Source organism: Myxocyprinus asiaticus, chromosome 8 (assembly GCF_019703515.2).
Source record: "Myxocyprinus asiaticus isolate MX2 ecotype Aquarium Trade chromosome 8, UBuf_Myxa_2, whole genome shotgun sequence".
Taxonomy (NCBI): domain Eukaryota; kingdom Metazoa; phylum Chordata; class Actinopteri; order Cypriniformes; family Catostomidae; genus Myxocyprinus; species Myxocyprinus asiaticus.
This window is the reverse complement of record NC_059351.1, coordinates 51,142,988-51,170,000: the sequence shown is the minus strand read 5'-3', so window position 1 is coordinate 51,170,000 and position 27,013 is coordinate 51,142,988. Positions and strand designations below refer to the sequence as shown.

Below are 27,013 nucleotides of genomic sequence, written 5' to 3'. Positions count from 1 at the left end.
GTGATAAAATTGCTTACTTACCTTTTCTGTGTAAGGTTATAGCCAATTTTACAACTTCGTTGCCATGATGATATAAACCCTGAACAAAAAACAACTATTTACAACTCAATAATCCACAAGTTTTAACAGAAAAAAATAATGAAGTGCTTTTATAAAATTTTAAGCTTCAACTTTCTGCCTTTAAACCCTCCAAAAATTGGCCATTCACTTCCATTGTAAGTGTCTCACTGTAACCTCGATTTTTGCTTTTTTTAAAGAAAAGGAGGAACGAGTCGAAAGGAATTTTTGTGGTAATCAACATTATGCCACAAATGCTGTCGATTGAGCTTAACTTGAATTGGACTCAGAATATTCCTTTAAAGTATACTCTTTTGACCTCAAACCCGTAAGGACGCGTTCATAGCATGCGCACTACGGCTGCTCTTTAAGCACTGTCAACGCCAGGCACTTGTGCTGACAACATATCGGGCTGCACGCAGACATTTACGTCACGTCTCAGCAAAGAGTTTTTGTGAACATTGGGTTTCTGTTTTCAGGTGGGCGTGGCGTGATTGTCGGACCAATCCTCAGCCAAACAAGATCAGACATCTTTTGCGACAATGAAAATGGACCCAACTTCCTGTTCCAAAACAATGGTGATGGAACGTTCAAAGATGTTGCCGCAGAGGCAGGTGAGAGACCCGACTGAACATTTACAGTAAATTTATATTGTATGTTAGTAATTGTCCTGCCTAGTAATATAAATTATTATTTAATAAAAAATTAACTATTGTTATGACACCAGTGGACCACTGAATTTGAGTTATCGCCACATATGATGTTTATGTGTGATTGTTGACAGGAGTTGAAGACCGGTATCAGCATGGCAGAGGTGTGGCGCTCGCTGACTTTAACGGTGATGAAAAGACAGACATCGTTTATGGTAACTGGAACGGTCCACACCGACTCTACCTGCAGGACCAAAAACAGAGATTCAAGGTGAGAATCAAATGTGGCCATTCACTGTCAGCTGTCGTACAGCACTTCATGCTCATGGATATTTTGGAAATATTATGTTTACATTTTGTTCTGCTGTTGTAGAACATCGCCACTCAGGCTTTCGCATCTCCATCACCCATTCGTACCGTCATCACCGCCGACTTTGACAATGATCTCCAGCTCGAGGTCTTCTTCAATAATATCGCATACAGAGGAAACGCCCCCAACCGAATCTTCAGGTACAAACTAAATCATCAACTATGGATTCTATGGATAATGTAAACATGCCACTTGTAACCCATACTTACAGAGTACATTGTTGGATGGGTAATACCTCTTTTTAGCATTTTTCGATAGTTAGCCTTGCTGATAAAACAGCTTAAACCAGACTAAAGTAGTTTGCTGGTCTTATCTGCCTTATCTGGGGGTTTTAACTACCAAGCTGGCTAACACCGGTCAGGGCTGCGTTTCCCAAGAGCATCATATGCCTAAGTAGATCGTAGAAACCATTGGCGCCAATGGTCTCTACAATCAACTTAAGCTTGCGATGCTTTTGGGAAACGCAGCCCAGGTCGGTCAGGTTTGCTGGTTTTAGAGGGATCAGTTGGGTCTGAAATGGTTTCTTCAGCAGGAAATGTGTCTTTGTGGTTGTTCAGGGTGTCCAGGAAACAGAATTCTGACCCTGAGGTCACAGAGCTGGATGTGGGCGACGCCTCGGAGCCTCAGGGGCGGGGCACAGGTGACCATCTGACCAACATCACATGACCCTTTTATCAACCAATCACATCCCGTCCTGTGTTAATAAACAACTTTTTTTTAATTAATAGCATTGATCAGTGCCATCATTACACTAAATATGCAAGATTCATGAAGTTCGTTTAATTGATCAGTTCTTTATGGGTGTTACAGGTGCCACGGTAACAGACTTTGATGGTGATGGGCTGTTGGATTTGTTGGTCGCTCACGGTGAGAGTGCGTCACAGCCTATCTCTGTGTTTAAGGTTAATCAGGTACGTCACATTAACCAATCAGCCCACAGAGATTTAAAATCTAGATATGATATAAAATATATCAGAGAAAAAGTGCTGGGATCAAACTGTTTAAACCAACACTCGTGGGGGGGGGGCCTGGGTAGCTCAGCGAGTATTGACACTGACTATCACCCCTGGACTTCGCTAGTTCGAATCCAGGATGTGCTGAGTGACTCCAGCCAGGTCTCCTAAGCAACCAAATCGGCCCGGTTGCTAGGGTGGGTAGAGTCACATGGGGTAACCTCCTCGTGGTCGCTATAATGTGGTTCGTTCTCGGTGGGGCGCGTGGTGAGTTGAGCGCAGATGCTGCGGTGGGTGGCGTGAAGCCTCCACACGCGCTATGTCTCCGTGGTGACGTGCTCAACAAGTCGTGATAAGATGCACGGGTTGATGGTCTCAGACGTGGAGGCAACTGGGATTCATCCTCCGCCACCCGGATTGAGGCAAATCACTACGCCACCACGAGGACTTAAAAGCACACTGGGAATTGGGCATTCCAAATTGGGTGAAAAAGGGGAAAAATCCCCCACCCCCCCAAAAAAACAACAACAACACTCGTGCACTGATGTAACATACATTAACCCATAATCAGATTTATATTTGCGTCTTGGCATTTAATGCATTCTTTACATCCGTTTGTCATTTTCTGTCCTCTATAACTATACAGCAGCTCAGCGATACTGTAAATTACCCTAATTACATCAATGCTCTAGAAAATTGACACCTCAAAATTAATGTAAATTTGATAATTTTATATGAACATATGGGACGGAATCATCTTTTTGCCGCCTGTTGAGTACCAGTGTTGGGTAACGTTACTTTTAAAAGTACTCGTTAGAATTTTGCGTTACTCCTTAAAAAAGTTACTTAGTTAATTAAAAGGTAAATTTTTATGGAACGTAAAGTGCTACGTTACTTTTACGCTACTTTTGCATTACATTTTCTCACAGCCACTTTCTCTTCTGCTATGCATTCCATACAAATAAGCCATGCATTGCATACAAGAGACATTACAGGTCATGCTAGCTACTGTACAACACTCATGTCAAAACAACATAGTAAACAAAATATTTAGAATGTAGGTCTTCATGTCATATTTATAATAAAGAATCAATAACATGAATATGCATGATTTGTTTTTCCATCAACATGGCAGCCAACATTAATAATGAAGAATAACCACTGTCTTACCAAAAGCAGCAAAGTCCAACACTAGAACCTGCATCATATATGTCATCGTGTGCTGCCCATCGACAATGCCAGAGTCAACCTGAGATGTTCTTCAAAAGTCAGGATAAAATTCAGTGGGGAATGCCAGCCTTACATGTTCAAGGAATGTTTCTGATAATAAAAGAATATTTTTCACTTAAGTCACCTTAGTGCACGCTTGTTTTGAGCTGATCCACGGTGCGTACAGATGCTACTGGTTGATTGCATATAACTTCAAAGGCGCTTGTTGATACAACTTGAATGGAATCGTTTTTATTGCTACCAAATGTCATAAAAATGGTTGGTTTAATGAATCAAACTACTTGTTTATTATAAAACAAAAATGTAGAATCTTTTTAGAAACTAAGACAATTTCTCTGCGTACACAATCGATGTAGAACATTGCTCGGAGCCACTGATCCAGAGTCAGCTTTTCTCATCTCATTCTCCCAGTTATGGGGAGCTGTAACACAGAGCAGTTCGGCTGCATAAGTCAGTGAATTGAGCAGATATTTTACCCTGTGTATCATGTCATGGCCAGTGGAAGACTAGTCTTATAATCCCTCTGCCTAAACATGTCTACTGATGTTTTAATGCAGTGTGTATTAACACATGAATCAACCGCGTTTCACTCAACCGAATGTTGACCTCATATTACGCTAAAACATGCAATTTTCCCAGCTTGTGTAGCTAATGCGCATGCGTGTTAGCGAGCTGACTGACAGGCGGTGTCTGTATCTAAAAGGTGATTGGCTCCTTTACCTGTAAGGTGGGACTTCCTTTCTACATCCATTGACTGTTGGGTGCTCAGAGCTTCTTGGTTGGGTGTTCCAATTTCTCCCATTCATTTAAATAGAAGTGGCCCATCTCTGCTAAATAGTTTCTGGCCTCACACTCTATAGAACTACAATGACCATCATGCACTACGTCTCCTCCCCGAAGTTTGCACACTTTTACTCCTGATTTCTCACAATACAGGGAAAGTAGAGGTGAACAAAAGCAATGTGTTACTTTATTTAAAAAGTATCTCCGATATTGTGGTCTAAAATAAAATAAATTACGTTACTTTACTTGTTACTCAAAAAATGAAATCTGATCATTTACCATGCATTACTTTTAACGTGTTACCCCCAACACTATTGAGTACCATGGCTCTATATTATTATATATGAGAAGAAAAACTGATCCTGTATCAGTAGGACTGGGTAAAAATATTGATTTCCGATGCATCTGAACAATTCATTTGAACGATCTCAATATAATTTCTTAAATCCCAAGATTAATCTTTTACTCTATGCAAAACCCTCCACTACAATGCGAGGAAATCACTCACATTTGCAACCAAATTTCATGCTATGCAGCTAACATGTATCTTGCTGGTAAATGTCAGATTTCACTCGTTCCGTGTCCAAAGACGAGATCCACACAATCCATTTGTCATTGAATAATGTCTATTTGAATATCCTTTCTGTTCTTTACAGTCAGTTGTTGATCAAAAACAGCAAAAAATAACATTTAAGTCTAATCATTAATAGCACAGATGAGAAAAAGCCGTTTGAGGCCACTCTCGTAAACATGCGCTCATTTACAGACGCTCTTTACCGAACTGCCGGTTTTGTTAAAGAGACCATACCGGTTTTTAGCACGTGTTCAACAAATCAATGTAAATACTTGTAAATTGTACAAATTATACTTGTGAACAGTTAACATGTAACAAAATATAATATATGCAATATAATATCTCATTTATTGACTGAATTGTGACCAAAATAATAAAAAGCTAATAAAATGTAATTAGTAAAATTTATATCTTCTTAATGTACCTAGTAGCTGGGAGAAAATGTCTTTCATATGTAAGCAAATTGACTTTATAGCTGAAATATGCCCATGTGAATCGGAATCGAATCGAATCGGGAAATCTGTATCTATACCCAGCCCTATATATCAGTACTTTTGCAGTTAACATTCAAACTAACTTCCATCTTCATTATCATGTATGCTTATTTTTACATGTGAATTTACAAATACCATTATTATTTATGTGCATATATTTATGCAGTTGGGTCAAAAAGTCAGCGACCACGAGTGAAAATGCTTCTATTTTGCAACCTTTTTTAATGTAATACAAATTGTTTCATTACAACTTGTATTTTCAGCATAATAATTTGAGTGAAAAGTAAAAATGAATGTTTACTTAATTTTTTAAATAATTAAAAATTAATATGAATTGGAAAATTTCTTAGAATCTGGAACGTCCCCTTTGTTTTGCATTTTCACAATCATTAAACCTGTTTATTTCCAAGTTTAAATGTACATTTATTTTTTAAATCTCAGATTTTCCAAATGTTTCCAGCCTTTTGGATCCCACTGTATATGTACATATTTTCTAGAAAAAAAAATGATTTGAAATGCAGTATAAATTAATTTTTTAATTTGCATAAACTCAACACCTGCTCTGTATTCATCTCTCTATAGAGCTCCAGTAATAAGTGGTTGCGTGTGGTTCCGCGCACTCGTTTCGGGGCATACGCTCGCGGAGCAAAGGTGGTGATGTACACGAAACACAGCGGCGTGCACACACGTATCATCGACGGAGGGTCGGGGTACCTGTGCGAGATGGAGCCTGTGGCTCACTTCGGATTAGGTACAAGTGTTTATTTACACCAGATGCAGATATCATTATTAAAGGTGTACTGTAACGTTTTTTTCATCTAAAGAAATGCAGATTACAAAGATGTTCACTTACATGAGATGAAGACTCAGTGAGCCCTTATATCAGTAGCCTGATTTTATATACAGTGCATCCGGAAAGTATTCACAGTGCTTCACTTTTTCCACATTTTGTTATGTTACAGCCTTATTCCAAAATGGATTAAATTCATTATTTTCCTCAAAATTCTACAAACAATACCCCATAATGACAACGTGAAAGAAGTTTGTTTGAAATCATTGCAAATTTATTAAAAATAAAAAACAAAAAAAATCACATGTACATAAGTATTCACAGCCTTTGCTCAATACTTTGAAGCACCTTTGGCACCAATTACAGCCTCAAGTCTTTTTGAGTATGATGCTACAAGCTTGGCACACCTATTTTTGGCACATTCTTCTTTGCAGGACCTCTCAAGCTCCATCAGGTTGGATGGGGAGCGTCGGTGCACAACCATTTTCAGATCTCTCCAGAGATGTTCAATCGGGTTCAAGTCTGGGCTCTGGCTGGGCCACTCAAGGACATTCACAGAGTTGTCCCGGAGCCACTCCTTTGTTATCTTGGCTGTGTGCTTAGGGTCGTTATCCTGTTGGGAGATGAACCTTTGCCCCAGTCTGAGGTCCAGAGTGCTCTGGAGCAGGTTTTCATCAAGGATGTCTCTGTACATTGCTGCATTCATCTTTCCCTCGATCCTGACTAGTCTCCCAGTTCCTGCTGCTGAAAAACATCCCCACAGCATGATGCTGCCACCACCATGCTTCACTGTAGGGATGGTATTGGCCAGGTGATGAGCGGTGCCTGGTTTCCTCCAGACATGACGCTTGCCATTCAGGCCAAAGAGTTCAATCTTTGTTTCTCATGGTCTGAGAGTCCTTCAGGTGCCTTTTGGCAAACTCCAGGCGGGCTGTCATGTGCCTTTTACTGAGGAGTGGCTTCCGTCTGGCCACTCTACCATACAGGCCTGATTGGTGGAGTGCTGCAGAGATGGTTGTTCTTCTGGAAGGTTCTCCTCTCTCCACAGAGAAATGCTGGAGCTCTGTCAGAGTGACCATTGGGTTCTTGGTCACCTCCCTGACTAAGTCCCTTCTCCCCCGATCGCTCAGTTTGACCAGGCGACCAGCTCTAGGAAGAGTCCTGGTGGTTCCAAACTTCTTCCATTTGCAGATGATGGAGGCCACTGTGCTCATTGGGACCTTCAATGCTGCAGAAATGTTTCTGTACCCTTTCCCAGATCTGTGCCTCGATACAATCCTGTCTTGGAGGTCTAAAGACAATTCCTTGGACTTCATGGCTTGGTTTGTGCTCTGACATGCACTGTTAACTGTGGGACCTTATATAGACAGGTGTGTGCCTTTCAAAATCATGTCCAATCAACTGAATTTACCACAGGTGGACTCCAATCAAGTTGTAGAAACATCTCAAGGATGATCAGTGGAAACAGGATGCACCTGAGCTCAATTCTGAGTGTCATGGCAAAGGCTGTGAATACTTATGTACATGTGATTTTTTTCATTTTTTTATTTTTAATAAATTTGCAAAGATTTCAAACAAACTTCTTTCACGTTGTCATTATGAGGTATTGTTTGTAGAATTTTGAGGAAAATAATGAATTTAATCCATTTTGGAATAAGGCTGTAACATAACAAAATGTGGAAAAAGTGAAGCGCTGTGAATATTTCCGGATGCACTGTATGGTGCTCCAAATTATCACATGACCAGCCAAACACTACTTACTGTATCTCGATAATCCCCTTATTATCGGACACTTGGGTGGCAAATATACATGTAAAATCAGAAAACGAAAACCAGGTGTCATCGTTATAAAGGATAAGACAGAAAAACCCTGCTGAAACAGAAAAAATAAAGAAATAGTGCCCAGTTAGTGCCTCTATTCTCTGAGTACTGTAATATTTTAAACATTTGCATATTGCACTCATAATCTCCTCTCATTGGCTCACAGGGAGCGATGAGGCCACCAGCATTGCAGTCTATTGGCCAGATGGACGTTCAATGGTCAGACCGCTCGAGTCTGCTGATATGAACACGGTTATTGAGATTGCATACCCTAATGAAGGGGAGGAGTCAGCCCTCACGTCTGACGCACAGGTATGTATGCATGCAAATGAGGAGCATGAGTCAAAGCACACCTTATATAGGCAGGTATGGAAATATGTAAATTAGGAAAGAGATTTTGTACTCTTTAAACTCACCAGAAACTTTTGTGCTCAAATCCATCTGATATAGCTACATATGCTTAAATAAAATATTCTCCTGAAGTACGGCTTTTTTTTGCAGTGTGGAGAGGGGTTTACAGTGAATACAAACGGCCGCTGTGTTGGTAAGATCTCACAGAACATGCTCCTCAATCTATGTAAATTACACGCCTCATTTGCATATGCATGAATAATATGCATATATATATATATATATATATATATATATATATATATATATATATAAAACAGATTAACACAATTTAATGAAAACCTTTTTTGGTAAAAATTAATATAATCTTTCTTATTTTCTTTTTTCTTTCCCTCACCAACAAAACAGTGACAGCCTGAGCATTCTCTACTGGATCTGTTTTAATAAATCCTCATGTTTTAATACATCTGAGCTGTGTAGTTACATGTCTGAAGCTACAAACCAAACAAACAAGTGTTCATACTGAAAATCTACAACACTAAAACTCTCATTCGTTCATTTTCAAATTCACCAAACTGCTAAACATTTCATTACTAAATGTTTACATGAAACACTAGTGTGTTATTTTAAATGTTTATTATTATTATTATTTTGAACTTATTTTGTCCAATTTCTGTTAAATAAAAATCAAATCACACCCAGCCTGACGGTCTATTAGCGTGATTCGGTTTTCTAACAGCTTTCACTCTCTCTCTCCTTCTCTATCCGCTCATTCCTGCTCATCCCTTCATCCTGTCAGATATAAACGAGTGCAGGCAGGTGCCAGCGGTGTGTCCTAACACTCGTCCAGTATGCACTAACACATACGGTCATTATAAGTGCAGTCCCAAGAAGAGATGTGCTCAGGGCTACAAGCCCAGCAGAGATGGGCGAGTGTGTGTGGGTGAGTGCCATGAGGAGCATTTCTGTAAAAACATGCCAAGCGTGCATGATATTTCAGGTGTCTTGTCCACTGCATAACTCCTGCATGAAAAGAAAGACCCTTTTAATTACGATAAAGAAGTCTTAATTTTTCTTTAGCCATTCAGAATTAAAATCCTAATGCATAATGCATTTAGTGGAAAGATTGGTGGAACCTCCTCTTGTTGCTTTCTCCTACACAATCATAAAAAAGGTAAAATCGTGTTTACTGTAATGCACTTACAATGGAAGACAATGGGGCACGACATTGCACCAGAATAAATGTTTAAAATACTCAATTTATAGCAACAAGATTTAAACATTATGCGTGTTACCATGACTTTAGTGTGATAAAATCAGTTATTCAGCCAGTCCTAACCCCAATATGTGTATTACTCATATTACCAGCTTATTGCATGGTTACTCACGGTCATTACCGCTTATTACATATTTACTCATGCTTATTACCTCTTATTACATGGTTATTCATGCTTATTACCGCTTATTACATGGTTACTCACGCTTATTACTGTTTATTAAATGGCTACACGTATTACATGTTTACTAACCAAATACATATTTAAATTGACATGAAAAAATTATTTGAGTTGAAAGTACATTATTATGTGAGAAGAAAGTGTCCGCGGAGTCTCCAGAAACAGCTGAATTCCACCTCTGGTTTGCGTCCGAGTTCTGTTGGTGTTTATATTACGAAAATGCCAATCTGACTGCTCATTATCCCTACTTGGAAACTTAATAAATAAATGGACATGAAGTATTGATTTGTGTTGAAAGTTATTTATTAGCTTACTTGTAGTGATTGCAGAGTGATACAAGAATAAGAAAAATGACTTGTAATACCCGGATGACCCGTGGAAAATCACTTTATCCCCAGATGTGCAGTCATTATTCAGAAATAAATCAGATCAGACTGCTGGATGGTGCGATTGACCAATCTGATAGTGTACATTTCTAGAGAACTGTGTAATAAAGGCCAAATAACTGTATTTTTTCTTTCTTTTTTTTACAGAAGAATTAATAAAAGTGCTTTAAAAAAAAACAGGCTTCACATTTTTGCTTTTAAACCCTACTTTTGCCCCATAGACTGACATTGTAAGTGCAGTACTGTAAATGCAATTTTTGCTTGTTTTTATGAACTGAGGGGAGAGTTAAAATTATTTTCTGTGTTATTCTGCAGCATGTCACAGTTGCATCCAGAATATTCCTTTAAAAACCCTCTCCTCTCGTACCTCTCTCTTTTTCTCCAGCTGTGGCCTCCAGATATGAGAGCAGCGTCTCTTCCTCTCCTGTCTGTTGCAGTCTTCATCTTCCTCTGCTTCTGGTCTCAGTGCTGAGTGTGTCTGGAGTTCAGTGTGTCTGATCATCAGGCTGCATGCTCATTATGAATGTGTTTTACTCAGGACTGCACGCAGCAGGTGCTATTCAGCATCTGTAGCCCTGTCGCTCTGGTCAGTCATTGGATCTGTTCGATTCACTCTGTCAGCATGCTAAAAGACACCTCAGAGTTATTACATGATGTAAACAGGTTCTTCTGGTCTGTAAACCCTGCTGAAAATCCAGCTAAAACCAGCTTATGATGATGGTAGGGGTTTCACATGGTTGCTAGCAGGTCATCTATGGTCATTAGCTGGTCCAAGCTGGCATAGATGTTGTGTCAGCTGGAGTCTTTTTACAGTAGGAGACTCTGGCTCAGTCTGTGTATATAAAACAGTAGTTTAGATGTTTATAGTTTATATGATGTACCCTAAAATCAACCCCATTCAGACAAATTACTGACATTTTTGCATCAATTTAAGTGTGAACATATTTCCCTCTAGCATTACTGATAGCGCATCACATGAACAGCCTTACAAGATACGAGTTCTGGTCTATTGGGAACTAGGAAGTAACTGCATTCACATAAACAATGGTAAACGTGATTTGGAGGTTGTATTTTCGCTCTAAAATAAAATTTGTACTCCACTGGTGCTTAGGTTTAGGGTTGGAGTTTGGTTTGGGGATACATATTATGAACAGAAATATGCATTCCTGTTGACTGTATTACATCATTTACAGGTTGCTTTACAACTTGCTTTTGGCGCCACTCAGTGGACATTTTACACGGAAACTTGCGCTTACATGTGCTTTTGAACATCGCTTCCAGCTTCAGCCACAAGGGGCAGTAGTTCAAATTTTGGTAAAAACAGACTGATTTTACTACTGTTGCTGAAATTCCAATTTGTCCAATTTGAGAGCTCAGATGCCTTATTTTGAATATCTACTGTAACAGAATATTTATTGTTCATAAGTGCTTTGAGAGAAGCTCGTTCACAGTGGCTCATGCGTTCATGCAAAGATCTTGTGATGTTTAGTGCTAAAAACAATGTGTGAACAAGTTATTGTGTGAACATTTGTGCCACTGTAAACAAGCATCTCTCATTCACTCATGAACACACAACCGATGTCAAGATTTTCACTGAAAAATGACTTAAATTTCGGGTTGTTTCTCACCAAAACCAATCAAATGTCTTTAGAGGACTTGGAATGACACGGGATTCGCATGGACTACTTTTACTTTTTGTTTCTTTTTTAAGCTTTAAAGTGAGGCACTACACAGCCATTCTGTTGAAATAACGGATTGCGATATTAAAGTTCATCAACAGTGTGCCTTTGTTGTGTTAATTCATTGAAAGCTGACAACATTGAATCTAATCCACACTTGCCTTAACTGCAAACATGAAGGGTTTGTAAATCAGTCTCCAGCTGTTTATCCTTGCACAGGTAGCGAATGCTGCACCATAATCCATAAAAATAAAAGTCATTAACAGACAAATCATTAGAATGAAATATATTACCTGTTGTGTGTTTCTTGTCGAGTCCATCAGTTAACAATGCACCAATACCACTGAAAGTTCACAATTCTTTATACCATTTTTAGTACCATTTAGTACCGAATATGCCAGTGAACACCTGCTTTATTTAAAATGAAATATTAATATAAATATGGTCAAACTTTACATTTCAATTTGATTAATTAACATAAGTTACCTACATTTGTTAACATGATCTAAAAATGATCAACACATTTACAGCATTGATTCATCATTTTCATTAAAAGCATATCTTTAAATTTAATGCAATACAAACAATAGTATTTTGATAAATTAACATTAAATGCTGTAAAAAGTCATTGTTCATGTTTGTTTATGATTTCTAAAATGAATAGAACCTGGAACACACAAAATAACCTTACTGTAAAGTGTTATGATAAAAAAAAAAATAAAAAGTAACAAATGAAATTAAAATGTAGTACCTTTCATTCAGATAAATATATCACAAATTATTTATTTATTTCACAGAAGGAAAAACATTTGCACTATTTGTTTTTGTTGCACATTGTATTTTTATTTGCAGTTTTTTAGTTGCACACATTTTTTTTTTGTTGTTCCTTTCCTTTTTTGAACACAATGCACAAGGATCCAGCAATTTTTCCTTCATCGCTTCAGCCATGTCAGGGCCAAGAGACCGATGACTGACCAGTTTGTGGGGCTGCTTACTACTGTTCCCAAGGCATTTCTGACCTTGGGTCTACACAATGATGACTGTTGAGCTGAGTCATCATCCACATCCTGAAGATCTTCCACAGAAGGTTCCTGGTCACTTCCATTGTCAGAATTGTCCAGGGTCTGAGATGCCCAGTGCACCGAGGCTAACTTCTGGAGCTCCTGGGTATATGGTGGTTTGATGGTTCTCACAGTCTGACAGTGGGCAGAGGTGTGTGTGGGCGCTGAACTGTTCTCGTCAAAGCTCTCCAACAGGTTCTCTTGGACGATAACATCATCTGACGTCACGTCATAGCTCTCTTTTATGACCTCTTGGATGATGATGTCATCCGATGTCACATCAGAGCTCTCTTTTGGGTCCTCTTGGACGATGACATCATCCAATGTCACATCAGAGCACTCTTTTGGGTCCTCTTGGACAATGACATCTGACGTTACATCAGAGTTCCCTTCTGAGTTCTCTTGGTTAATGACATCATCCAATGTCACCTCAGAGCACTCTTTTGGGACCTCTTGGACAATGACATCATCCGACGTCACCTCAGAGCACTCTTTTGGGACCTCTTGGACAGTGACATCATCCGACATCACATCAGAGCTCCCTTCTGAGTCTTCTTTGATGATGACATCATCCAACGTCACCTCAGAGCTCTCTTTTGGGACCTCTTGGACAATGACATCATCTGACGTCACATCAGAGCCCTCTTTTGGGTCCTCTTGGACAATGACGTCATCCGACATCACATCAGAGCCCTCTTTTGGGTCCTCTTGGACAACGACATCCGACTTCACGTCAGAGCTCTCCACCCCGTCTTCTTGGACATTGACGTCACCCGACGTCACGTCATAGCTCTTCTCCCAGTCCTCTTCCAAGTGAGAGCTTTCTTCCCAGTCCTCATGGATGATGATGTCATCTGACATCACATCATAGCTTTCTTCTGGGACCTTTTGAAAGATGACATCATCTGATGTCAAGTCAGAGCTCTTCTTCCAGTCCTCTTCAAAATGAGAGCTTTCCTCCCAGTACTCATGTACGATGACAACGCCTGTCGTCATGTCAGAACTCTCTTCTTGAATGATGACATCATCTGATGTCACATCATAGCTCTCCTCCCAGTCCTCTCCAACACAATAGCTCTCCTTCCAGTTCTCATGGATGATAATGTCATCTGACATCACATCATAGTTTTCTTCTAGGATCTCTTGGACAATGACATCATCCGACATCACGTCATAGCTTTCTTCGGGGATCTCTTGGATGAGGCCATCATCCGACATTATGTCAGAGCTCTCCACCTGGTCTTCTTGGACGATGATGTCAGCCGATGTCACATCAAATCTTTCAGGATTGGCCGGTGGTCCGCACCACATGATCCTCAAGGGCTTGCCCAAGAGGGGCTCATACATCAGAGTCTTCAATGCATGTGCAGCATCAGCGTGGTGCATGAATTTGACATATCCATTCCACCGACAATGTGTCCCACAGAGTCTTCTCATCTGCAAAGAACTGATGGGACTGAAGACACTGAAGTTCTTGAGCTGAAATGCTGTGGTCACTGCTGGGTGCAGGTCACCCAGAAACAAAGACCCTGGCTGGTCACTAGAAGATAATTTAGCTAGTTTGCATGACAAGGCCATTGTCCCAGTATACACTAATAGAGAAGCTGTATAAAATGCTGTAATAATGCAGTAATCTGGGGGCCTGGGTAGCTCAGAGAGTAAAGATGCTGACTACCACACCTGGAGTCACGAGTTCAAATCTAGGGCATGCTGAGTGACTCCAACCAGGTCTCCTAAGCAACCAAATTGGCCCAGTTGCTAGGGAGGGTAAAGTCACATGGGGTAACCTCCTCGTGTTCACCATAATGTGGTTTGCTCTCGGTGTGGCGCGTGGTGAAGCCTCCACATGTGCTATGTCTCCACGGTAATGCGCTCAACAAGCCACATGATAAGATGCACATATTGATGGTCTCAGACGCGGAGGCAACTGAGATTCATCCTCCACCACCCGGATTGAGGCGAGTCACTACGCCACCATGAGGACTTAGAGTGCATTGGACATTTCAAATTTGGGAGAAAAATGGGAAAAAATAAAAATAAAATAAAAATAATGCAGTAAATAAACATCTACAATTGAAATGTCTCAAACAGATTAAAGATAAATTAGGAAGAGTAATTATTGTTTTAGCTGAAATTCAAGGGCAAAGGTTGATTTTGGCTAATATTTACGCACCTAACGCTGATGATCAGGGCTTTTTTATAGATCTTGAAGGGATGCTGCAAACCGCTGGCACCCCTCATGATATAATATTGGGAGGAGACTTTAATCTTTTGATGGACTCAGTTCTTGATCATAGTGAAGCAAAAGTGTGTAAGCTCCCTAGAGCAACAGTGATGCTTCACAGGATTCGTAAAAATCTTGGTCTTACAGATATTTGGAGACTTTTGAACCCGTCCGGTAGGGAATATACATTTTTTTCATCAGTCCATAAGATTTATTCTAGAATAGATTTTTTTTTTTGGATATCCAAATCCCTAATTTCATTTGTTGTTGATTGCTCAAATGGAAACATTTTAGTCTCAGATCACGCCCTGGTGAGTTTAGAGATGATGCCACATATAGAGAAATATAAATAATATAGTTGGTGCTTTAATGTATCCCTTCTGCAAAATCCTGATTTCCAACAAATGTTAAAGACCGAAATCAGTGTTTATATGGAGACCAGCTGGTCCTCAGTGTCCTCTGTAGGCGTGGCTTGGGAGGTACTTAAGGCGGTTCTTAGGTGTCGGATCATACAGTATGCCTCATTCATCAAAAAATCCAAAGCACGAGAACTTGTGGAGTTGGAAGGAAATATTAAAAGTGCCGAGGTAGAGCTGAAGCGCCGAATGTCGTCTGATGGTCTCAGAGAATTGACCCGATTGAAATATAGATATAATACTATTTTGTCAGTGGAGTTTTGGTTATTCAGGGCAAGACAGTCATACTTGGGGGGGTTGTGGGGTTTAAATGTTGATTTTATATATATATATATATATATATATATGTTTACATTTCATTGTAAAAAATTTTAAATAATAATAATAAAAATAATAATGCAGTAATCTGGCAGCCAAATGTGCAATCAGATCAAACTATAAGCTTTTATAAGCTGCAATGCAATGACATTCCACAGACACAGAGGTTCTCTTTATGACATCACAGTTAAGAGCTCCATTACTTTATATGTTCAGCTGTAACTGTTCACCATTTAAAAAACAACAACTTTGGGTTCAGATAAATTCTAAATAGTGAATTAAACCATTGAAAATATATTTTAAGTTTCAATTAACATTGAGTGAGGTATTGTGCATAATCACCACACACAAACTCCAAACATAATAAGGATGATTCACATTAAAAATAAAACCATAAACATCAATGTTAAATAAATAAAGTCATGTCCTAATTAATGCTATACATTTGATTTAATTAGTACTTAAAAGCTTTATTTTTTAAGGCATTGAAAAGAAATTTATGTAAAAAAAAAAAAAAGATTAAAATATTTTTTTTCAGTAGGTAATAACAACATATAACACACGCTAACGGTTTTCCACACGCTACTGAATTTATATTAAATAAAATAAATAAAAATATATATAAATAACTAAAAACATCAAGATGACTCAGCAGACAGTATCCCAATTTACCAGAATTGGCCGTTACATTTAGCTTTCCCAATCCTTTACTGTCCTTACTTTTTAGTCTTCTTTTTAACTTTGAAGTTTTTCTTTTCAAAGCCAAAAATGCACAAATAAAACTTTGTGCCAGAAATACACTACCGGTGTTTTGAAACACGACTGAAATGTTTCTCATGATCTTAGAAATCTTTTGATCTGAAGGTGTATGCTTAAATGTTTGAATTGAGTTTTGTAGACAAAAATATAATTGTGCCACCATATTAATTTATTTCATTATAAAACTAACATTTAATTAAAATAAAAAAAGTTTTTGAAATGGTTGACTTGGACCAAATAATAAAGAAAAGCAGCCAATAAGTGCCCAACATAGATGGGAACTCCTTCAATACTGTTTAAAAAGCATCCCAGGGTGATACCTCAAGAAGTTGGTTGAGAAAATGTCAAGAGTAAGTTTCTGCAAATTCTAGGCAAAGGGTGACTACTTTGAAGATGCTCAAATATAACACAGTTTTGATTTATTTTGGATTTTGTTTAGTCACAACACAATTCCTATAGTTCCATTTATGTTATTCCATAGTTTTGATGACTTTACTATTATTCTAAAATGTGAAGAAAAAAAATATAATAAAGAATGAGTAAGTGTTTCAAAACTTCTGACCGGTAGTGTGTGTTTAAATAAAAATCACCCACACGTTTGACTTATCCATCATTTTTTCATTTATTTACTTTGCTACACAACAGAAAAAGAACTCTTGATTTTTTTTCTCTTTGCATAAATAGACATCACCAAAAGTTCTTAATAGGAAATGGAAGCTCTTAATGAGGGATAATGTGTTTCAGGAAGTTCTGGCCCTTGGCAGTAATGTTTTCAGGCTTTTTTTTAATTTTTTTTTTTTGTGCTCTAATGATTAAAAAGCATGAGTGATTACCACACTATAAAATAAAACAGATGTAAAAAGTAACATATATAGTCCCCATGGGGAAAAAATGGCAGTGTCTGAGGTCTTTATAAAACATCTGAGTGTGGTCACACTGATCTAGAGTCAGATTTCTGTCCTGAAGGAATAGTTTACCCAAAAATAAAAATTCTGTCATTATTTACTCCCCCTCATGTCATTCCAAATGCATATGCTGCTTCTTTTTAATTGTTATTTTTTGCTCTGGAACACACAAGGAATTTTGAAGAATCAGATTTGGCACGACATGGAATTTTCATTTTTGGGCAAACTATTCCTTACTGATCTTCTAAAATCTGAATTATATTAAAATTATAATTACAATGATGTCCAAACACCTCAAACAAAAAGGGTAAAAAATCACACAAATGTCAGTTGCAATGGAAGACTGTTGTGTGCCGATTGGCCGCTACATCACACGGTGGGAGTGAATTTGCATATTACAGTGATGGAAGCTTATGTGAACTTTAACCAGAATACTACAGCCAGGTGACTGAGATCTGCAGGTTTCTGAAGGTGCTGGAAGGTCATGTGCAGATTCTGTTATCAGATGACGTGCAGACGTGAGGTAATGTTGTGCTGCTTACAGCTGATATGACGTGTCTTGAGGAGGCGGTTCTCGTGCGGTGGGTGATCTCAGTCTGGTTTTGTTTGCTGATGCTAAATGGATGATGTTTCTCTTCAGTGAGCATTAGTATGAAGGCATCAGTCATGAGCGAGTGAGTGTTGAGTGTTGGTACAGTGAATGCTACAGTGTGTGTGTGTGTGTGTGTGTGTGTGTGTTTGTGTGTGTGTGTGTGAAAATCATCGTCCACTGCTGCAAGTTGTGCTGCTTCCTGAGGTTGAACCGCTGGAGCCGTGATCCTCATACATGCTGATCTCAATCTAACAAACACTCAGGTTAAGGGAACAACATCTAGAAAGTAATGTCCGACTCCTTTGTCTTTCTAAGGCTTATTTCATAGCTAACATTTTATGTGTCCTAAATACACACAAATGAATGAAATATTTTTCACACAATAAATATTAAATGGTTTATGGTTATTTCACTCTTTGTTTAGATCATCATAGTTTTAAACATGTAATAATTTATACTTTTAGGGTACGTTTACACGACAACGATGTACTAAAAACGGAAAAGTTTTTCCTTTGCATTTTTGAAAAGTTTCGCGTACAGACGACAACGTTGTCAAAAGATCCCCGTTCACACGGAATCCGCGAAAACGACTAAAAGCGCTGTATTATGCATGCCAGGCCAGTAGTTGGCGATGTCACTTTGTAAAGAAACACTACGCGCCTGCGCACATAAACATTCTTCCACAAAGCGGTGAATACAAACAATGAAGATGGCGAAAGCATCGAGCGATTTTGTCTGGACAAAATCTTGAGCAGCACAAACACAGTCCTGTAGTTCACCATTGTAGTTTTGAATGTCTCGCGCGTTGTTTTGAAGTACTTGCGCGCATGCCTATAGACTGAACACGTAATACGCGTGGGCATGACGTCATCGTTTTCACAAATTCACGTTTTTGTATGTTTACACGGAGACGATAACGGCATCGTTTTCAAAAACGTGCACATTGAAACCCGTTTTCAAAAGTTTGCGTTTTCAGGCCCCAAAATGCCGTTGTCGTGTAAACGAACAGCCAAAACGCATCAAAAGTTTTCTGTTTTTAGTTGAAAACATTGTCGTGTAAACGGCCCCTAATACTGTATGTATTTTATAGTTTAATATTGAAAGTCTGCATCAGGTTCAAGACTAAAACGGTCAAATCTACACATAAAAGCCATTTAAAAAGCAGCAGAAATAAATTATGAAGGCCTGGTAAAATGCTTCCAATTCAGTTTTAATGAGACCTTTATATAACAAAAGAAAAAAGTTGAAATGTGTTCGCATTAATGAAAATCAACTGCTGAGACGTGAAAGTGCCTGAAGGTGAAGAAACACAATGTCAAATTTCGACACAATCTATTGAACTGATAATTTATTAATCCTAGAATTGTACATATTTTATGCTAATAAATATTTAAAATGATTAACTTATTGTTAAGGCCAAAAACATAATATTTAACTATGCCTCATTTTATGTGTGCTTTGTTACTGCATTTTTCCCCTATTGAAAAAATGTAACATTCCATAAAATGTTGTGAAATCAAGTAAATTATCTCATGTAAAATTTTCTTCGTTTTACACAAATTGTTGTATTAACTGCACATGACATCCTGAAGTTGAAGATTAACATTTTCCGAAGGTTAAGCACCTCCTTCCACCGACCATTTGTTTTGTTTTTAAAAGACTTCAATCCCAGATTTGTACCCTATTTTATGCCACAAGGTATGCTCTTACCAATTCATGCGCACACACACACACACACACACACACACACACACACACACACACACACACACAGTAGTTACTAGACTGTGTAAGGATACAACTCTCATGCCCCTCTCTATAGGGTCCGTGATGAGCAGGCCTCGAGGAGCATAGATCTTCTCATTCTGCTCCTGTATGTACCACGAGATCTTCTTCAGCACCTGCACACACAGATACATATGGGGTACGCTTGAACACATACAAAAACACACTTACGTACACATACGCACACATACCTTCTCATAACGTGTCTCGATGCACAGGAAGATGAGGTAAACAGTGATGCAGGCGAGGCAGCCCTCGAGGTAGGACTGGCCTCCGATCTTCTCTGCCTCCGCATAGTAATTATTCAGTGTCTTCACAGTGTCCTCGAACAGCGTCCTCTCAATCTGATCAATCAGATGCAAGGAAAAAAGTTTGGTCAGCCAATCAGTGTACATCTGAGACAAAGCTGATACTGAAACAACTGAAAACTCCATTAAGTCTCCTGAGCAATGAAAGAACAACATCTTTTGGCAAATGCTATGCACTCAACACTTCTCACTTTTTTATCTCTCAGTTACTCAGCAAGTCTTCACAGGCTCTGTGTAACATGATCTAGCACCCTTAAACAGCTCTATTATTATCTGTATTAGCAGCTCATTATGTGTGTGTTGTGTGGGGTTTGCGCGGTCAGCAGCGCTTTTGCTGAAGAGCAGTTTTATCTGAGTAAAGGGCCCTGTTGTGATTTTCTTGTCCTTTTCCTTTCGCTTTTTATTGTCATTGTGTGTTGCTCTCTCTTTTGTTCTTCTACACAACACACACACACTTACCCTGCTGTCTAACTCAGAGGGGAACTTGGTCTGGAACTTGCAGATGGTGCCATCCGTGTAGTCCCTCTGAATAAAGACCTTATTGGCTAGAGACGCACTGTGTCTCAACTCCTGAAGGTTATGAAACTATAAAGAGAGAGAGTTGTAATGTATTTATGTTCATATGAAATACTGTATTACATTTCCTTGTGCTGTCAGATGTTACAGATCCCTTGTACTGTTATTTTGCCTACTGTAAATCATGATGTTAATGCACATAAATGCCTTCTAATGCAACATAATTTCAGTTTTTACAGGGAAAACACATAGTATCAGATCACACTGCAGTGATGCCATCATTAGCTCATTGAGTAATGCAGTGATGTAATTATGAGCACATAGATTAATGCATTGATGTCATCATTAGATCATAGAATAATGCAGTGATGTCATCATAAGCTCATTGTATAATGCAGTGATGTAGTTATTAGCTCATAGAATAATGCAGTGATGTCATAGATTAATGCAGTGATGTTGTCATTAATTTATAGATTAATGCAGTGATGTCATCACCATTAACTGATAGATTAATGCAGTGATGTCATAGATTAATGCAGTGATATTGTCATCATTAGCTCAGACTAATGCAGTAATGTCATCATCATTATCTCAGAGTAATGCAGTGATGTTATCATGAGCTCATAGATTAAAGTAGTGACATCATCATCATCATCTCAGAGTAATGTGGTGATGTCATCATTAGCTCATTGTATAATGCAGTGATGTAGTTATTAGCTCACAGAATAATGCAGAGATGTCATAGATTAATGCAGTGATGTCATAGATTAATGCAGTGATATTGTCATCATTAGCTCAGACTAATGCAGTAATGTCATCATCATTATCTCAGAGTAATGCAGTGATGTTATCATGAGCTCATAGATTAAAGCAGTGACATCATCATCATCATCTCAGAGTAATAATCATTATCTCAGAGTAATGCAGTGATGTCATCATTATCTCAAAGAGTAATGCAGTGATGTCATCATGAGTGTATAGGTTAATGCAGTAACATCATCATCATCATCTCAGAGTAATGCAGTGATATCGTCATTATCTCACAAAGTAATGCAGTGATGTCATCACGAGCTCATAGATTAATGCAGTGACGTCATCATCATTATCACAGAGTAATGCAGTGATGTCATAGATTAATGCAGTGATGTCATCATTATCTCAGAGTAATGCAGTGATGCCATCATTATCTCACAGAGTAATGCAGTGATGTCATCATGAGCTCATAGATTAATGCAGTGACGTCATCATCATTATCACAGAGTAATGCAGTGATGTCATAGATTAATGCAGTGATGTCATCATTATCTCAGAGTAATGCAGTGATGTCATCATTATCTCACAGAGTAATGCAGTGATGTCATCATGAGCTCATAGATCTCATGCAGTGACATCATCATCATTATCATCAGAGTAATGCAGTGATGTCATAGATTAATGCAGTGATGTCATCATTATCTCAGAGTAATGCAGTGATGTCATCATTATCTCACAGAGTAATGCAGTGATGTCATCATGAGCTCATAGGTTAATGCAGTGACTTAATCTTCATTATTTTAGAGTAATGCAGTGATGTCGTCATTATCTCACAAAGTAATGCAGTGATGTCATCATCATTATCTCAGAGTAACAATCATTATATTAGAGTAATGCAGTGATGTCATATATTAATGCAGTGATGTCATAGATTAATGCAGTGATGTTGTCATCATTAGCTCATAGATTAATGCAGCGATTTCATCATTATCTCATAGAGTAATGCAGTGATGTCATCATTATCTCAGAGTAATGAAGTGATGTCACAGATTAATGCAGTGATGTCATAGATTAATGCAGTGATGTTGTCATCATTAGCTAATAGATTAATGCAGTAATGTCATCATAAGATCATAGAGTAATGCAATGATTTCAGCATTATTTCAGAGTAATGCAGTAATGTTTACATCATACGCTCATAGATAAATGCAGTGTTGTCATCATGAGCTCATAGATTAATGCAGTGACATCATCATCACCATCATCTCAGAGTGATAATCATTATCTCAGAGTAATATGCTGATGTCATCATGATCTCACAAATTGATGCAGTGATATCATCATTAGCTCATAGATTAATGCAGTGATGTTATAGATTAATACTTTAATGTCATCATCATTAGCTCTTAAAAGTAATGCAGTGATGTCATCATTAGCTTACAGAGTAATGCAGTGATGCTATCATCGTTAGCTCATAGAGTAATGCAATGATGTCATTGTTGTGTTTGTTCTGCTATGATAGGCCACCACATCATACAAACACAAACAGACTGTAAAGAGTCATATGAGGCTTAGCCTACAACATTTAGTGTTGCCCACATCCACACACACACACTCATCAGAGTGACTGGCCATCTGTCACTGCCAACACACACAGGCACGCACACACACCAACATCAGCATGACTTGTGGGTCCTTCCATCCCCCACTCTTGCAGTACAGGCTTTCCAATACTGTCTGTGTTAGCAGACCGGAATGATCAAACACGTTATGATACTCTTTAAGACTCTAATAAGAAAGCACTTCCCATTGCAAGTCAACAAGATGATCTTCATAGGCTAGTCCTTATCTTGGACATCTAAATGTCAGATAAAAGTATTATTCAGATTGGGATGATAAAATTACCCAAGCAGTCCTGACAACCTGTTTATTTAAAACCTGAGTCTGTTTTAGTAGCAGGGCCTGCCAGTGCCTCGCTCTGCCTGATATAGTAACAGGGTGAGACACCACACACACACACACACACACACACACACACACACACACACACACACACACACACACAGACACACACACACACACACACACACACACACACACACACACACACACACTGCTCTTCAATGCTGTTGATGAGATCAATCACTGGCAGTGAACATTTGCAGAACACTTAAACAGCTCAGATCAGCTTAAATGCATATGGTGTCAAATAAATGCACAACACAACACTGAATACTTGTTGAAAGCCTGTTGAATCTTGTTCAAATTCTGATGTAGCAACCCTCGCCAAAACATGTTGGCACCATGGTAAAGGGGTACTTGCTTGTTTTGATTATTGGGGGTGTTACCTGCCCCCATCCCCCCTGAATCTACGCCCCTGGTTCCGCCACTTTTTGTAAGGGTAAAAGGAGACTCGAGACTAAACGATTTGCCCTGTTGTTTCTAAACGCCTCTTTAATTATGCATCACGCGAGCTCTCGGCAACAGTCCGAGAAAGATGACAGACTCCCGCGAGCACAACCGATCGATCGCGAGGAGACGATCATTTAACACAACACACTCACCGCTGATACTAAATCCAACAAAACACAATCTAATCATCTAGTACAGCCAATACACACTGATTATTGATCATTCCAGTGACGAGGACGTTTGTATTCCCCACGCACGAGCTCAAACAAAGAGACCTCGCGCTCAAAACACAACATCACGCGCGCTGTTCAAGGTTACTTCACGGGACGGCGGGCACACATTTGAGTCTTAAATAGCGTTAAAATAACTTATGGGGTCAAACCATTCCAACCACATAAAACTGCGTTTATCGCTTTAGATGTCGCTGGATAAATCACTTTTAAAAGGGACAATTAAAAAAGAAATCGCTTACAGACTCGTGGCAGTACGGGAGTTTTGTTCTGTCAGTCGCTGTCCGCGGTGCTGAAATCATTCCCGATGCGGTGACCGATCAGAAACCAAAGACAAACTCACGAACAATATATCCGCTTTCACTAAAAGCGCTTAAGGACAAGAGGACAGAGACGCGTTTATCCTCTTTGATGTCCCAGCTGTGCGCTCGGTTACGTCACAATACGCGAGTTTGACTGGAGGATCGCGCGCTGATTTAAATACAGCACCAGATCCTTCTGCCTCTCAACACGCTTTATGAACACACTCTCCTTTATGGATCTATTTAAAGCATCCGCTTTAAGCTTTTTAAATCCCTACAAGCAGCAACACTGGGGTCCAACAGTTGGAGACCAAACTGAATAAAGTGGTAACCTGCAAATGTTCACTCAAGTACTTATTTCTACTTGATCTAACCCATAAAAAATGCTTTTTTTTAAAATTGATTTAGTCAGATTAAATCATATTTTTGAGTTACCTGACAACACATTTTTACAGTGCAATATTTAAAATGCTTCAATTTTTCCTTTTTTCTAATTTAATACAAGTTTTTCCATCAGTGTAATTTGAATGGAATATATCTATCTGTCTCTCTGTCTGTGTATCTATCATCTATCTATCTATCTGTCTGTCTGTCTATCTATCTATCTATCTATCTATCTATCTATCTGTCTGTCTGTCTATCTGTCTATCTATCTATCTATCTATCATCTGTCTGTCTGTCTATCTGTCTATCTATCTATCTATCTGTCTGTCTGTCTATCTATCATCTATCTGTCTGTCTATCTATCTATCGTCTATCTGTCTGTCTATCTATCTGTCTGTCTATCTATCATCTATCTATCTGTCTGTCTATCTATCGTCTATCTGTCTGTCTATCTATCTATCTATCTGTCTGTCTATCTATCTGTCTGTCTATCTATCTATCTATCATCTGTCTGTCTGTCTATTTATCTATCATCTATCTGTCTGTCTGTCTATCTATCTATCTGTCTATCTACCAGTCTATCTGTCTGTCTATCATCTATCTATCTGTCTGTTTGTCTGTCTATCTATCTATCTATCTGTCTATCTATCATCTATCTGTCTGTCTGTCTATCTATCTGTCTGTCTATCTATCTACCGTCTATCTGTCTGTCTGTCTATCTATCTATTGTCTATCTGTCTGTCTGTCTATCTATCTGTCTGTCTATCTATCTATCATCTGTCTGTCTGTCTATCTATCTATCATCTATCTGTCTGTCTATCATCTGTCTATCTATCTACCAATCTATCTATCTATCTATCTACCAATCTATCTGTCTATCTATCTATCATCTGTCTGTCTGTCTATCTATCTATCTGTCTATCTACCAATCTATCTGTCTGTCTATCTATCTATCATTTGTCTGTCTGTCTATCTATCTATCATCTATCTGTCTGTCTGTCATCTATCTATCTGTCTTTCTGTCTGTCTGTCATCTATATGTCTGTCTATCTATCTATCTATCATCTATCTGTCTGTCTATCTATCTATCTATCTATCTGTCTGTCTGTCTGTCTATCTATCAATCTATCATCTATCTGTCTGTCTGTCTATCTATCTATCTATCATCTATCTGTCTGTCTATCTATCAATCTATCTATCATCTGTCTGTCTATCTATCTATCTATCATCTATCTGTCTGTCTATCTATCTATCATCTGTCTGTCTATCTATCTATCTATCTATCATCTGTCTGTCTGTCTATCTATCTATCAATCATCTATCTGTCTGTCTATCTATCTATCATCTGTCTGTCTGTCTATCTATCATCTATCTGTCTGTCTATCTATCTATCTATCTATCTATCTATCTATCATCTGTCTGTCTGTCTATCTATCTATCTATCTATCATCTGTCTGTCTGTCTATCTATCTATCTATCATCTGTCTGTCTATCTATCTATCTATCTATCTATCTATCATCTGTCTGTCTATCTATCTATCTATCTATCATCTGTCTGTCTGTCTATCTATCTATCTATCTATCTATCATCTGTCTGTCTGTCTATCTATCTATCTATCTATCTATCATCTGTCTGTCTGTCTATCTATCTATCTATCTATCATCTGTCTGTCTGTCTATCTATCTATCATCTGTCTGTCTGTCTGTCTATCTATCTGTCTAAAGCATGTAATCACTGTTTTCATGCACGATGTTCAGTGCGCTTCACTTGTGGCTGCTGATACATGTAGTGTTATTTTTCCCTCGTGCATTGTGTGTTTTGATTATTTCACCCTGTGCAATCATTACCGATAATGAATTTCAAAGAGCGACGCATGGAAACGGTTTACAGAGCCATTCACCTTCGCATGTAACATCACGCATTGATCGGGCATCTCCAACCTAGATTAAAATCCTCAAAATGACACCGACTCAAACGGTTTCTCCCAGAATAAAAAACGCATCTTACTGAACACATCTATAGAGAAAGAAAAAAGGCATGTCTCTCACCTCCGTAGCCATGTTGCCATGCGAGCGCGCAGTCAGTGTCCCGGTGCTGAAACGGGTGCACGAGAATAAGCGTTTGTGCTCGCGGATAAGCAGAGCGGGGGGCGGAGCCGGAAACAATCCCACAATGTGACGCAATAAAGGGAAGCGTTTCGCGCCAACCTTTATCTTAAGTGAAATAACTTAATATACCGCCAAGAAGAATAGTTTATCGCTTTAATAAAACGGCGGCAACAACGATATGATAAAAATAAAAATACACACGTTCAATAAATTGTTATTTTTATTCGAATAAATAATATGAATGAACAATTCTTCCGGCAAAAAAAAAAAAAAAAACTTTTGTCAAGGAATTCTACACAGCTATAAAAACTAGTTTTATATTCAGAAGGTTTATTACTGTAACA

The 27,013-nt window shown here is 38.6% G+C and overlaps 2 protein-coding genes across 5 annotated transcripts in view; one reads left to right on the top strand and one right to left on the bottom strand.

Annotated features, from left to right (window-relative positions):
* The window catches only part of LOC127444504 (cartilage acidic protein 1-like), a 15,668-nt gene extending 3,970 nt beyond the window's left edge, over positions 1 to 11,698 (top strand). Inside the window, exons 6-15 of one of the 3 annotated variants that reach the window (XM_051703880.1) lie at positions 537 to 671; positions 842 to 978; positions 1,081 to 1,217; positions 1,635 to 1,717; positions 1,888 to 1,988; positions 5,694 to 5,862; positions 7,889 to 8,034; positions 8,224 to 8,266; positions 8,873 to 9,016; positions 10,302 to 11,698. In XM_051703880.1, the coding sequence (XP_051559840.1) occupies positions 537 to 671; positions 842 to 978; positions 1,081 to 1,217; positions 1,635 to 1,717; positions 1,888 to 1,988; positions 5,694 to 5,862; positions 7,889 to 8,034; positions 8,224 to 8,266; positions 8,873 to 9,016; positions 10,302 to 10,414 (1,208 nt within the window). In that variant the 3' untranslated portion in view covers positions 10,415 to 11,698. Of the gene's footprint in view, positions 1 to 536; positions 672 to 841; positions 979 to 1,080; positions 1,218 to 1,634; positions 1,718 to 1,887; positions 1,989 to 5,693; positions 5,863 to 7,888; positions 8,035 to 8,223; positions 8,267 to 8,481; positions 9,017 to 10,301 lie in introns of those variants that run through there. The other 2 variants (XM_051703881.1, XM_051703882.1) reach the window with 2 other exon arrangements.
* A 5,278-nt stretch (positions 11,699 to 16,976) lies between these two features.
* On the bottom strand, positions 16,977 to 26,688 carry LOC127444514 (golgin subfamily A member 7B-like). Of its 2 annotated transcripts, none has more exons than XM_051703901.1 (5): positions 26,610 to 26,688; positions 20,423 to 20,548; positions 19,847 to 19,999; positions 19,670 to 19,771; positions 16,977 to 18,118 (listed from the first exon to the last, which is right to left on the bottom strand). In XM_051703901.1, the coding sequence occupies exons 1-5, from the start codon at positions 26,619 to 26,621 to the stop codon at positions 18,038 to 18,040; spliced, it is 474 nt and encodes a 157-aa protein (XP_051559861.1). In that variant the 5' UTR covers positions 26,622 to 26,688; the 3' UTR covers positions 16,977 to 18,037. The 2 variants fall into 2 exon arrangements, with proteins under 2 accessions (XP_051559861.1, XP_051559860.1); XM_051703900.1 differs by lacking the exon at positions 26,610 to 26,688 and adding an exon at positions 24,117 to 24,323.
* Between the last annotated feature and the right edge of the window lie 325 nt (positions 26,689 to 27,013).